General features: G+C 35.2%; 1 protein-coding gene across 15 annotated transcripts in view; it reads right to left on the reverse strand.

Annotated features, from left to right (window-relative positions):
• MYCBP2 (MYC binding protein 2) overlaps window positions 1-13,488 on the reverse strand; it is a 371,029-nt gene that overhangs the window by 155,269 nt on the left and 202,272 nt on the right. For all 15 annotated transcript variants that reach the window (XM_077158462.1, XM_077158472.1, XM_077158469.1 and 12 more), the window contains 4 exons: window positions 8,383-8,608; window positions 3,335-3,453; window positions 2,624-2,711; window positions 19-68 (listed from right to left, as the gene is read on the reverse strand). In XM_077158462.1, coding sequence (XP_077014577.1) covers window positions 19-68; window positions 2,624-2,711; window positions 3,335-3,453; window positions 8,383-8,608 — 483 coding nt within the window. The remainder of the gene's footprint in view (window positions 1-18; window positions 69-2,623; window positions 2,712-3,334; window positions 3,454-8,382; window positions 8,609-13,488) is intronic.

The following is a 13,488-nucleotide window of genomic DNA, read 5'->3' on the forward strand; positions in this document are numbered from 1 at the left end:
CTACATCTGATACCATACCTGTAATGCGGCCTCTTCAAGAATTTCAAGATCTTCCTCTAATTCATTACCTGTTGTGCAAATGAAAAGTTTCACTAAAATTTAATGATATTTATTTTAACTTTCTAGTCCTATGCATTCATTATAACTTCTTGCAATTCTGATATTGCAGACTGAAAATAATAGTTATCATTGTGGGTATGTCTCAGTTCTTTGCCTTTTAAAATGTAAAATGTTTCAGAATGAGTATAGGCTAATATTGTCAAGGCCATATTCAAAAAAGCACTCGTCAACTGATTTGCAAAAGATATGTAATTTTTTAATTTACTTACTTTTTTACAAAAAAGGGGAGAGAACTGATTATTCAGAATCGGAGCCCTTATTTCAGTTGCTTTATCCAAGTCACACATTTACTAAATAACAGTGACTCACTAAGTTACATAAGGCAGCAGCTGTACTCTCTAGCCATTTTCCCCTTTATTGATTCATATAGCATATACTTTATTTATTGACTCTTACTTGACAGTTTAAGTTATGATATAAAAGTAACAATTTAAATTAACACAGAAGTGCAGAACAAAAATTCCAAGTGTCAATAGTTTCTTATTCTTATCCAAAGATAACCAAGTGTCAATAGTTTCTTATTCTTATAGAGTATTTATAGAATATTTCTTATACTTCTAGAAACTCTGTGCAAATAAGTACATGTATGTATGTATACAAATACACATACGCCTGCCCATGCAAATATATATTTATTCACATATATAATGTAATTCTTCTGCAACTTGCTTTCCCCACTTAACAACATAATTTAAACATCTTTCCTCATCTAGACATATAGGTCTACTTTTCTTTAACAGCTGCACAGACTCCCATTGTATGGATGTACCATTACTCCACTAACCAATTTCCAAATAACAGACATTTTGGTTGCTTCTAAGTTTATACAATCACAAGATACAATACTATCTCAATCAATCTCTGAATGTATATTTTTTTGTGCAACTATGTATAAAAACTTACTAGATCAAAAAATATACATACATACAACTTCAACAGCTACTGATTTTTTTTTCAAAAGAGGTTGTACCAATTTTCCTCATATAAATAGAATATAAGTCTCATTTCTTCACATATGTAACAACATTATGTAGGAGCCAGAAACTGAGAAGAATGAGAGGAACCAGGAAGAGGAAAAGGAATAGTAAGGGAAGAAAAGGAGACAAAGAGAAGGGAAAGAAAGAACAGATAGAATAGGAAGTGAAGTCTGAAACTGGGGGTGAGGATTGAGAAAATATACTAAGCATAGAAAATTCAGTAAAGCTTTTAATTCCCAAATACTGTGAAAATGAAATGTTGGCCCATGTACAAATATAATTATTAAATATTTTAATATTTATCTTCTTGATTGTAAATTAATTTACACATCACACATTTACACCACATAAACAGGCACCATTTTTGCCACTGCCTCATTTCTCTGTGCTACTTCATGTGAAAACACTTCTAAAGAGCTATCTATATATTCAACCTGACTCCAGTTCCTTGCTTTCCATTCTGTCAATCCACTCTAAAAGGCCTTATATTTGTATCAATTTACTGAAATACTTTTTACTGAGTAAATCAATAACCCACAAGTTTTCAAATCAAAGAAAAATTTTAATTGACATCTCAGCAGTATGCATGCACTTTCCTGGTTTTTTTGTAGCCTCACTGGTTGCTCTTATTTACAGTCTCCTTTTACTATTTTTCTGTCCAACTTTGAATTCTGGCTAGTCTCAGCTTTTATCTTCAGCTATCTTATCTACCTTCCCTCTGTGGTGGTTGATTTTATGCATCAACTTGGCTAGGCAATGGGGTCCAGCTGTTTGGTCAAACACAAATCTAGATATTGTTATGAAGGTATTGTATAGGTGTGATAAATATCTATAATCAGATAACTTTAAGTAAAATAAATTACCATCAATAATGTGGGTTGGCCTCATCCAATGAATTGAAGGCCTTAAGAGCAAAAACTCAGCTTTCCTGGAGGAGAAGAAATTTTGCCTCAAGACTACAAAACCAACTTTTGTCTGAGTTTCCAGCCTGTTGGCCTGCCATACAAACTTCAGACTTCAAACCCCACAATCGCATAAGTCAATTCCTTAAAATGAATCTCTTAATATGTACATCTTTCATATGGTCTCATGTATTTAAATAACACCTATGCTCAAATGTTATTGTTATTGAATTGTCCCTTGAACCTCAGACAATAAATATCCAATTGCCAACTAGGTATCTCTACTAGGCTATTTAAGAAATATCTTAAATATTTAGCTTAATACTATATACTCAGGGTTTAACCCAGTGCCTAGAACATAGTATGTGCATAAAGGGTGGTGTATGTAAGTGCGTGTTCATGAGTGTATAAACAAAAAAAGAATGGCAGATACTGGTTAGTCTCTGTCAAAAATAAACCAAACTACTAGTCCATCAGGCAACTGTTGTTCTTACATGTATATGATTATGGAATTAGTTTTGCTAATGTATTTTAGAACTTTCTATAATGAATATATTTTACTTCAAAATTAAAAAAAAAAACAACAATATATGAAGTAAATACCTAGTACGTGACCAGACTTACCAGTAGGAAGTGCTAGATCCTTCTTCATCAAAGCTGCTGCACAAACCCCACCAAGATTGGCTAATTCTTTTTCCAACTGAATTACTCCCTATGGAATTGCAAAATAAATAAATAAATAAATAAATAGTGGCCTTAAAAAAATTTGGAAGGTAAAATGGGTTATCAATAAAATATGACTTGTATTCAAACATTACTTTTGAAACCAGAAGGAAGTATGTGCTAGCTAATGGTTAAACTGAGAGCTGGAAGAGAGCCAATGCCATATTTCATGCTGTTTATCAGTTTCAGGCCTACAATGTTCACTGTTCAAAGAATTTTTCATTCATTACCCTATGGGGTGATGACAAATTTTGTCCTTGGTTTTGTTTTCTTGCATGATTTAAAATATTTAGAAGAGATAATAAGTTAGTTCTTTTATAAAATCAGATTCTATTATTTACTCAGAAAGGTATAGCCACTTGAGCAGGTTTGGGGCACATATAATTATACCAAGTCTTTAAAGGTTGGTCATGTTGCCTAAATTCCATTTTTTCCCATGTTTCAAAAGTAGCAGAACAGATCACAACACAAAGTTTAAGTAAGAATATTTTAAATTATACATATTCTAGCTTAAAATGTCATATTTTTTAATATAAGTGACAAATAAAATGTACTAGCTGCCCGTTGAAATACAAACTTCCTTAACAGAATTAAAAGATAATTCATTTTTACCTCATCAGGTCCAGGGCTAAATTCATATCCAATCGCAAAACACTTAAAACCATAGAAAGAAGCTTTGTCATCTTTCACATAATCTGATGCCGTCTCCAGTGAAAACAGGGCCTCATTTCCTAAGAATAAAAAGCTAGAATTAGAGTTCAAAATATGAAATGTCACTGAAATTTACCTACCTTTTATCCATTGCAAATAGGTAGCAATAAACATCGAAATACTAATAATCTATATAGTCTTTATTTGTTTCTATATCATGTCAGGGAAATTGTGCTAAAAGCAACTTGGGAACTCCTATCTTACACCCTACACAAAAATGAACTCAAAGTGGATCAAGCTCCTAAATATAAGAACTAGCACCATAAAGCTTTTAGGAGAAAACGCAGGGAAACATCTTCAAGACCTAGTAATAGGAGGTGGTTTCCTAAACTTTACACCCAAAGCACAAGCAACAAAAGAAAAAATAGATAAATGGGAACTCCTCAAAATCAAATGCTTCTACACCTCAAAAGACTTTGTCAAAAAGGTGAAGAGGCAGCCAACTCAATGGGAGAAAATATCTGGAAATCACCTATTAGACAAAGGTTTGACTTAATGTATATACAAAGAAATCATACAACTCAACATCAAAAGAACAAGCAATCCAATTATAAAATTGGCTAAAGATATGAATAGGCATTTTTCTGAATAGCAATTACAGATGGCTCAAAAGCACACGAAAGAGATGCTCATTTTCACTGGCTATAACAGAAATACAGACCAAGACTATAATGAGATACCACCTCATACCTATAAGAATGGCTGCTATTAAACAATAAGGAAACTATAGATGTGGAGAAACTGGGACACTTATTCGCTGCTGGCAGGAATGTACAATAGTGCAGTCACTACGAAAGACTGTTTGGCGAGGTTCCTTCGGAAACCAAATACTGAGCTGCACTATAACCCGGCAATAGCACTAATCAGTATATACCCTGAAGAGCTGAAAGCAATGACACAAACAGACATTTGCACACAAATGTTCATAGCAGCATTATTCACAACTGCCAAAAGATGGAAACAAACCAAATGCCCATCAACAGATGAGTGGATCAACAAAATGTGGTAAACACACATGATGGAATATCACGCAGCAGTAAGACAAAATGACATCCTGAAGAACATGACAAGATGGATGAGCCTTGAGGACATAATGCTGAGCAAAAGTAGCCAGACACAAAAGGACAAATACTGTATGATTCCACTTTTATGACCAGTATAAAGGTATAGTCAGAGACTTATAATACAGAATACAGGGAACTTAAGATACCCAGAAGCTAGAGATCGGTGAACCGTTACCTAATGAGGTTGAACTCCAATGTAAGGGAATAGATAGGAGTGAAGGTGATCCTCTAGTGGGTATAGAAATAATATTACCATATTGAAGATGAACAAGATTGAAAGGGGTTGTATAGACCTACGTGTTCCACTGACTCACACTAGAAATACGAATGAGTTCTTATAAGAATTACTTCAAAGATATGATTCCTATGTAAAGAATGTTTAAGTCCAGGGTACAGGGGGAAAACTGCTATTGCATGCTATGAGCTATGTTCAAAAGGAAACCATCAGCACTACCACAGCAACAGCAGAGGTAAATAATGGGGGGAGGGACAAGAGTTAAGAGGAGATTTAGATCTCCTATTTGGTGAGGGTGTGTTTATTGGTTTTCTGTCTCTAGGGAACCAATGATATTACTTAAAATTGAGAATGTTGATTGACTGTGGACTTTGGGCCCTCTACATGATGCCCAATGAATGCAGGTGGCAGAAGGATGCACTGATGGAGAAGGAGAACGGCAATATACTTATGAACGAAATGTATACTTATGAACGAAGGCTGTATGGCTATGAAAAGGAACAATGTTGTAAGGCATGCCACGATGTGAATGAACATGTGAGACACAAGCCAGAAACAGAAAAACGACAATGGTATGGTCATCTTTAGAAAATGCTTTAAGAAAACAGGGGCCTAGATTGTAAGCTTTTAGAGCAGACACAGTAAGTCTGGAGCGGTGATTATTATTTTTGGATTTTGAGAGGCTGTTTTAAATATATAACCTGATATTAAGAGATAAGAATGAAGCTGTACAGTTAGGGTTAAATTAATTCAGAACATAGGGGTCTATATGTGTCTATATTTTAGAACCACACATAGTCTTTGAGACCAATGGAAGAAAGGTTTATTTGATCTGGAACTGAAATTTTCTGTAGTGCAAAATTTAATTCAACCTTATCTGTAAAGCTCATTTGAACAAATGAAACACAGAGAGCAGAGAATGAGAAAGAGGTCCTTTAATCCTGTATAGATTATTATAATGCCTAGAAATATCCTAGAGTATATTAAGCAGATAATCAAAAAGTATTGGCAAGGTCCTCTGAGGTAGGGGAGAAAGAATATGGAACTATTAAACCTTACCATCAGGGAATCCTGATACTACATCAAACTTTAGGTATACCCAAGTTGGTAGGCCATGCCCTTGATGATGAGGGTTACTCTTGAGAAGCTTACGTAGATAGCATAGAAGCTGAGACTATCTATAGGCATGCCTAAGAGGACCTCTGTTGTTGATTAGATGTGGCCTCAGTCTCTGTAAGCCCAACTGTGCAAGTGAAATCATTGCCTGCCCCCCTAAGTGGGACACGATATCCAGGGGTGAAAGTCTCCCTGGCGAAGTGGGACATGACTCCCAGGGATGAATCCAGACCTCGCATGGTGGGATCAACAATTACATCCTGACAAAAAGGGGGAAAAGAAGTATAATTAATAAAGTATCAGTGGTAGAGAGAGTTCAGAGGCTACTCTGGTGGTTGCTCTCATGCAAGCTTCAGGTGGACCTTGCTACCCATCATAACCTGCCAACCCCCAACCAGGACCATTCCAGCCAATACAAAAGAACACCTAGGGCAATATATAAGATTCCATGGGTTCCAGGCAACTAGAGTAACTTTCCAGAAACCTACAACCTCCAGATGGATCCCTGGTCCAGATAAGTCCTGAAACCTAGCTAGCCTCTCCAGAACACCAGATAGCTCCAGCTCCCTATTAGTGGCAGACTCTCTCAATATCAAAACTTTAGAATTGCCATAGCCCAAACAGCCCCAAAGAGAGGTATGGGAGGATCAAAGGTGATGGCAGAATTATATATAGAAGATAAGACTTAACAAGTAAATAAAATGCTGAATCATTAAATTGATATTCCTTTTATTCTCCAGTATCTTAGAGCAGCCAAGAGTAAAAACTTAAAATTGTGGAATTGTAACCCATGTCAAAGTCTGAAATATGTTCTACAACTAACTGTGGTGCTGTGCTTGGAAATTTATAGTTTTGTATATATGTTATTGTTCACAAAAGAAGGAAAAAAAAGTCAATCATGATGATAAAAAAATATTTAAGCCTTCTAGCCTCCTATATTCTGGAACAGCTAGAAGGAAAAATAAGAATGGATTGTATGGTAGCCCATGACAAATTCTGGGATCTGTCATGTAACCACTTGTTGACGAATGCTTTGAAAACTGTTGCTTTTTTATTCTATTATGCAATTTAAAAAGTTAAAAACAAAACAAAACAAAAAAAACAACTCTGGGAACAACAGAATCACTCCAAGAAATTGTTATGATTTTTCTTCATGATCAAATACTGCCCTCTGAATCAAATTTGTTACTTTTAAATTACATGACAATCAGTTTTAAAATTAGTTTTCAGTGACTATATAGCCTTCTCTGTCTCAAAGTTGGCAATACCTGGTATGGGCTGAATTGTGCGTCCCCTAAAATATGTTGAAAATCCTCATCCCTGGTACCTATGGATGTGACCTTATTTGGAAAGAGTTTCTCTGCAGATATGATCAAGTTAAGAAGAGGTCACACTGGGCCCTAATCCAGTAAGACTGTTATTCATTTATGAAGAGGAGAAGAGACACAGACATAGAGACACAGAGAGGAGAAGGCCCCAGGAAAAAGGAGACAAACAAGGAGAAGACGCCCATCTGAAGACAGGGGTAGAGACTGGAGTGAAGTGTCTACAACCCAGGGAACACCAAAGATTGGAGGCAACCATTAGAAGCTAGGACAGAAGCATGGGATGGTTTCTTCCTCAGGAAATGTAGAAGGAACCATGTGAGCAAACACCTTGATTTTGGACTTCTAGCCTACCGAACTGAGAGAGAATGCATTTCAGTTTTTTTAAAGCTATTCCGTCCGTGGTACTTTGTTATGGCAGCCATAGGAAATTACGAAACTACTACAATGCCCTAGCATGGCATCTGGCTTTCCCAATCCCTTTCCAGATGAATTAATAAATGACCTCACGCATGTGTGTACCTACTATCATTTATGCTAATAGAAATACGATTTCTTTTGGTATTATCACATTATTCAAATTCTCCTTTGTTTCAAAATATGGGGGGCTGATTATTTAAAAGGCAGTTCAGACTAGAGGAAGAAGTTTCTGAGTTCAAATTGGCTATTAGTTTGAAGTATCAGATGAGTACTTATGGCTAACTGGCTAAAAACACAACAGATGAAACTTAAAATACTTTCTTTTAAAGGAAAATAACAGTAAAAGCAATAAGATAAACTAGCTCTTTCTCCCTCGCTCCCCACCCCACCCCCACACACCCTCAAATAAACTGAAAACTCAATAGCTTTAACACAATTCAGCACATAGTTCATGAATTCTTCTGAAAGTTCTTTAATAAGTTGTAAGATTGAGACTTATTGGGAGAATAAAATAGAGAATTCATTTTGTCTAGTCTGGTCCCAGTCATGCATACTCCTCAATATTAACTCTGTTTTTTCCACAGAAGCCTCAAAATATTCTTAGGCTATGACTCCTGATCAGGGCATTTTCTATCTACCTCAACTGTAATCCAGATACACAGTAGGTTCTCTATAAAATCTATCTAAAAATGAAATAAACATTTTCAATGATGACACCTTGCCAAATGTGCATTATCATAAATGTAGACATTTTACTGTATAAGCTGGAAGAGAGAAAAAAAACCTCACCTGGTAACACTAAAACCATAGTAGGCCATCCAGAGGATCCTGAAAACTTCTTTAATTCTATCCATGAATTAAGATTTTCATGAAAAGATGTTAATTTTGGTCCATATCCTGCATTTTGAACTGTTCTAACAGGAATGAGCAAACGGAGGACATCTTCAGACTGTGCAGTACCACACTGAGGGTCAAACTCGATTGTCATCCACCTTACACATGCTGGGAATGTAACCTGAGAACATTCAACAGGAAAAAGGACACTTGTATTTGTAACAAAAAAATCCCATTTTTCTTTTAATCAATTTGAGAAACAGGACATCATATTGTAAAGATCAGGCTTTCAACATGTAGTAAAATAAATTTTGAGCAAGAAATTAATAGACTATTTTAAATATGATCAGAAATCAAAGTATTAAATAATGTTCAATATCAATTCTCCCCATTTTCCACTAGCAATATTTACTTCTCCCTAACAACAGACTGAGGTTGCATTAATAATGTTTCTAAGTACATTGAAAGCATAAGAAAAAATATTACAAAGTGGCTTAATTTCCCATAAGCATTCATCTGTAGTTAATTCTAAACTAAGACTTTCTTCGTGGAATAGTTTATTTATATAAAAAATTTTCTATTTCAGTCAGTATGTACATAATGAATATAAGTAGGTAAATCAAAATGCGATACTTGATAGGTAAAATATGAAAATATATTGATGAAAAATGTTCAATTCATGAAAATATAAAATATTAGCTACTTTTAGGTTAAGTGCTTCATCATTAGTAAAAAAATTCCAGAAATTATTATGAAAATAATGTCAAAATAAATACACACACTTGATAAATCTCATTTTAAAATATTTTCTTAAAGGTTTACTGTAGAAAATGTTTATACAGTAACTTTATGATGGCATATAATTACATGTATTTTAAGGGCCCCTATCAAGTTTCTGTCACAACTGTTGCAGAGAGAACTCTGGCATAATAAATACAATTAAGCAATACCATGTCAAATAGTAAACTATGAATTGTTTGTAGGCTATAAACCTTAAGAATTTCCCATGTATTCTAGTTTGCTAGCTGCTGGAATGCAACACACCAGAGACAGACTGGCTTTTAATAAAAGGGGATTTATTTTGCTAGTTCTTCAGAGAGGCAGCTGTCAACTGAGGTTCTTTCTTACACGGGAAGGCACAGGATGGTCTCTGTGGCCTTCTCTCCAGGCCTCTGGGTTCCAACAACTGTCCCCGGGGAGATTTCTTTTTGCATCTCCAAAGGCCTGGGCTGAGCCGCTAGTGCTGAGACGATGTGTGCTGAGCTGTTTGGGCTGTGCTACATTGAGCTCTCTCATTTAAGCACCAGCCAGTTAAATCAAATATCATTCACTGAAGCATGCATGCCTTCTAGCCAACTGCAGATGTAATCAGCAACACATGCCACTGGCTCATGTCCACAGCAATAGAACTAGGCACTTTCACCTAGCCAAGATGACACCTGAATCTAACTACCACAACATGTATGCTATCAATCTAAAACATTTACCCAGGTTTAAAGTAGTAGTTTGGAAATAACAGACATTTTTTAAGTACAGGATTAACAAAACAATCTCCATACTGCACCAAAAAGATACAGAAGAAAAAGACCAACTATTAAAAAAAAATAGAAAAAAAACAAGCATAGGTAAGGAGGTGGAGAAATAGAAACACTAGTTCACTGTTTATAGGAACATAAAATGGTGTAGCCACTGTGGAAAATAGTTTGACAGTCAAGAAGTTAAGCAAAAATTACCATATAACCTGATAATCCCATTTCCAGGTATATTCTCCCCAAAATTGAACACGGACACTCAGATTACTTGCATACTGGTGCAAGTAATGGTGCTTTTACTCACCACTGCTAAAAAAGAGAAGTAACCCTAGTGTCCATCAATTGATGAATCAATAAACAGGATACACACACGATGGAATATTATTCAGCTATAAAAAGTCATTGGGACTGTAGCTCTGATACATTGTGATAACCTTGAAGACATCAAGGTTGAGTGAAATAAGCCAGACACAAAAGGACAAATAATGTATGATCTTACTGATACAGAAAAATTAGAATAAACAAATTCATAGAGTCAGAAGCTAAAGTAGGTTATCAAGGGCCAGGACTGGGTTAGAGAATGGGGAGTCAATGCTTAACTGGTACAGACATTCTGTTTGGGATGACAGAAATATTTTGGTAATGGATGGTGGTGATAGTAACACAATGTTGCAAATGTAATTAGCTCCAATGAATTCAATATTTGAGTGTGGTTAAAAGGGAGAAATGTTAGGCTGTATATATGTTAAATAAATAAAAGTTTTTTAAAAAACATAGGGTTGTACAATTCAGTGTACTCCAATGTAAACCATGGAATATAGTTACTAGTATTATAATATTCTTTCATCAATTGCAACAAAGACACCACACTAACGCAAAGTGTTTTCAACAGGGAACACTGTGCGCTGGGGTATATGAAAACTCAATATGTTCTGCATGTCATAAAAGACAAAGAAAGATTGTTAGATTAAAGTGGATTGAAGAGAACTGTCAACTAAATGCAATGTGTCAATCTAGATTGGATCCTGGGTCCAGATTTTTTTAAATGATATATATGCTATTATTGGGACAAATGGCAAAATGTTTAGCTGGTAACACTGGTATAGTAATACTGTCTACTCTAATAATAGCATTGCACTGATATTAACTTCACTGCATCTGATCAGTGAACTGTGATTATACAATTCAAGTTCCTCGACTTCAGGAACTAGGTTAAGTGGTCGTGATGCCTGCAACAGACCCTCAAATGGCTCAGCAAAATTGGTAAATACAGAGAGATAAATACATTAAATGTGGCATGATTTTAATAACTGGTAGTGCTAAATGAATGTTATATGGGTATTATTGTACAGTTTTGGCTACTTTTCTGTAGGTTTGATGTTTTTCAAAATGAAAAGTTAAAAAATGAGTAAGGAATATAGTATCTTTCTATAAATCTATTTATTTCTATACATACATACCTGCATCTGAGTGTGTGACCATATTAATAGAAACAATGGAAGGATAAGCCATATAATCAAAATAAAACAATATGACATCCAAGAAAGGAAAGGAGGGAGGAGGGTGAAGAGGAAGGAGTTTAAAGTTTGCAGAATATACTGTTCGATAGATTTGATTTTGGAACACGTAATTCTTTAAATAAACTAGAACAAAATTAAAATTTAAAAAGCAATTCCTAGAAAGCTAAAATAAAAGTATCCAACTGTATATGCAATTAGTAGCAGAATCACATATGGAGGGATTATTACAATTTATTTTAAAAGTCACTTAACTATATATCCTTGAGGGGACATACCCAAAGGATAAAACAGAACAAAACAAAATCCCCCTAAAAATCTAAAAATACATACATTCAGACAAAGCAAATAATTAAGTGACCTTCTAATTCTGAAATTCCCCGAGTTATTGAGAATAGGGACTACTGATGAATGAGAAAGGACCACTGTGGTCCTTATTTTGACTCAGAGTTACCAATATAAACTCATAGTCACTTCATATTTAAAAAATACATATATATATAAATGTTCCTATACATACTTATATACAAACACACACATAAATACATGTATGTACAAGCATATGTATAAACAATAGATATGTGTATAATTACATGTCTGTGTGTTTGTGTGATAGAGTGTTTTAATTTATTCTGTCTACTATAAAGATCTAGGAAAAATGACCAACCCCGGAGCAATGAGAATCCTAGCACCAGATCTGATCTTTTAAATATACTTTCCAATTAAAAGGAGCCAGGCATTTTAAAAAAATGACTGGTTCTAGATCTGAAGTAGGAAATGTATATGATGAACTTAAAACTTTTATACTAGACAGCAAGGAAGCTATGAAAGACTGCATGAGGTGTATCTATAAAGTTCTCAGGAGGCAAGTTAAAGAATGTCCCATCCAACAAAATCTTATGATCCAGTTTCTTCAACAAATAAATCAAAGAGAGAGATGAATGGCTGCGAGATGGAATAGCTGCAAGAAGGAATGAAATCGTTAGGCATGCAACTTGCTAAACGAACAAACCTTGGGGATAGTATGTTGAATGAAATGTCAGAAACAAAAAGACGAATATTATCATGGCTAACTCATATGGACAAACTATAATATATAAGCTTGGAGAATTGAAGTTGAGAGCATGGGTTATCAGGTTGGGGACTATTGTAAAGGGTCCTAGAGTATAAGCTCTTAAGCAGTCAAATATATTCAGGAGTTGTAATTATTATTTCTAAATTCTGAGATATTGAACTTTTTGTCTGTAATCTGGTTATTCCCTGAAACTGTGGATATTTATGTGACATCTAAGACTCAGAGTTAGAACACTGAAGCTATGAAAGTTCGCGTTATCCCATACAGCAACTGTTAAAGTTGAAAAAGTGATCAAACTTCCAACTAGAGTTACGAATGAAGCTGATCTGGATAGGACAAAGACAAATCAGAACACAAGACAAAGGATGATATGTTCCATATTTTAAAACTTCAACTTCTGTGAAACCAAAGGGAGAGATGTATATTTGGTGCAAAGTTTACGTTTTGGGTAGTGCATTATCTAATTTAACTTGTGGGGTCAGTTTATTCGAATACCATAATTACATGGAATCTTGAATAGGGCGTGAGATCTTGTTGGTTACAGGTTAGTGTGATGCCCCGATACAACCCTGAGTAATTTGGGCAGAGAATAAAAACAGTATTCGTAAATCCCCTTAGAGGACTGGGGAGGAAGAAGGAAATATTAAACTTCCCCATCTTGGGAACACCTGCTATTCTCTCAAGCAATGACCAACCCAGGAGCAACGAGACAACCAATTCAATAGGCTGAGCCTTCAATTTTGAGATTCACCCCTATGAAATGTATTCCTGCAAAGGAGAAGCTAAGCCTACCTATAATTATGCCTAAGAGCCACCCAACAGAACCTCTTTTATTGCTCAAATGTGGCATCTGTCTCTAAGCGAACTCAGCAGGTAAACTCTCTGTCCTCCCCATACATGGGACATAACTCTCAGGGGTGTAAATTTCCTGGCAACG

This window comes from Tamandua tetradactyla, chromosome 4 (assembly GCF_023851605.1).
Source record: "Tamandua tetradactyla isolate mTamTet1 chromosome 4, mTamTet1.pri, whole genome shotgun sequence".
Lineage (NCBI taxonomy): Eukaryota > Metazoa > Chordata > Mammalia > Pilosa > Myrmecophagidae > Tamandua > Tamandua tetradactyla.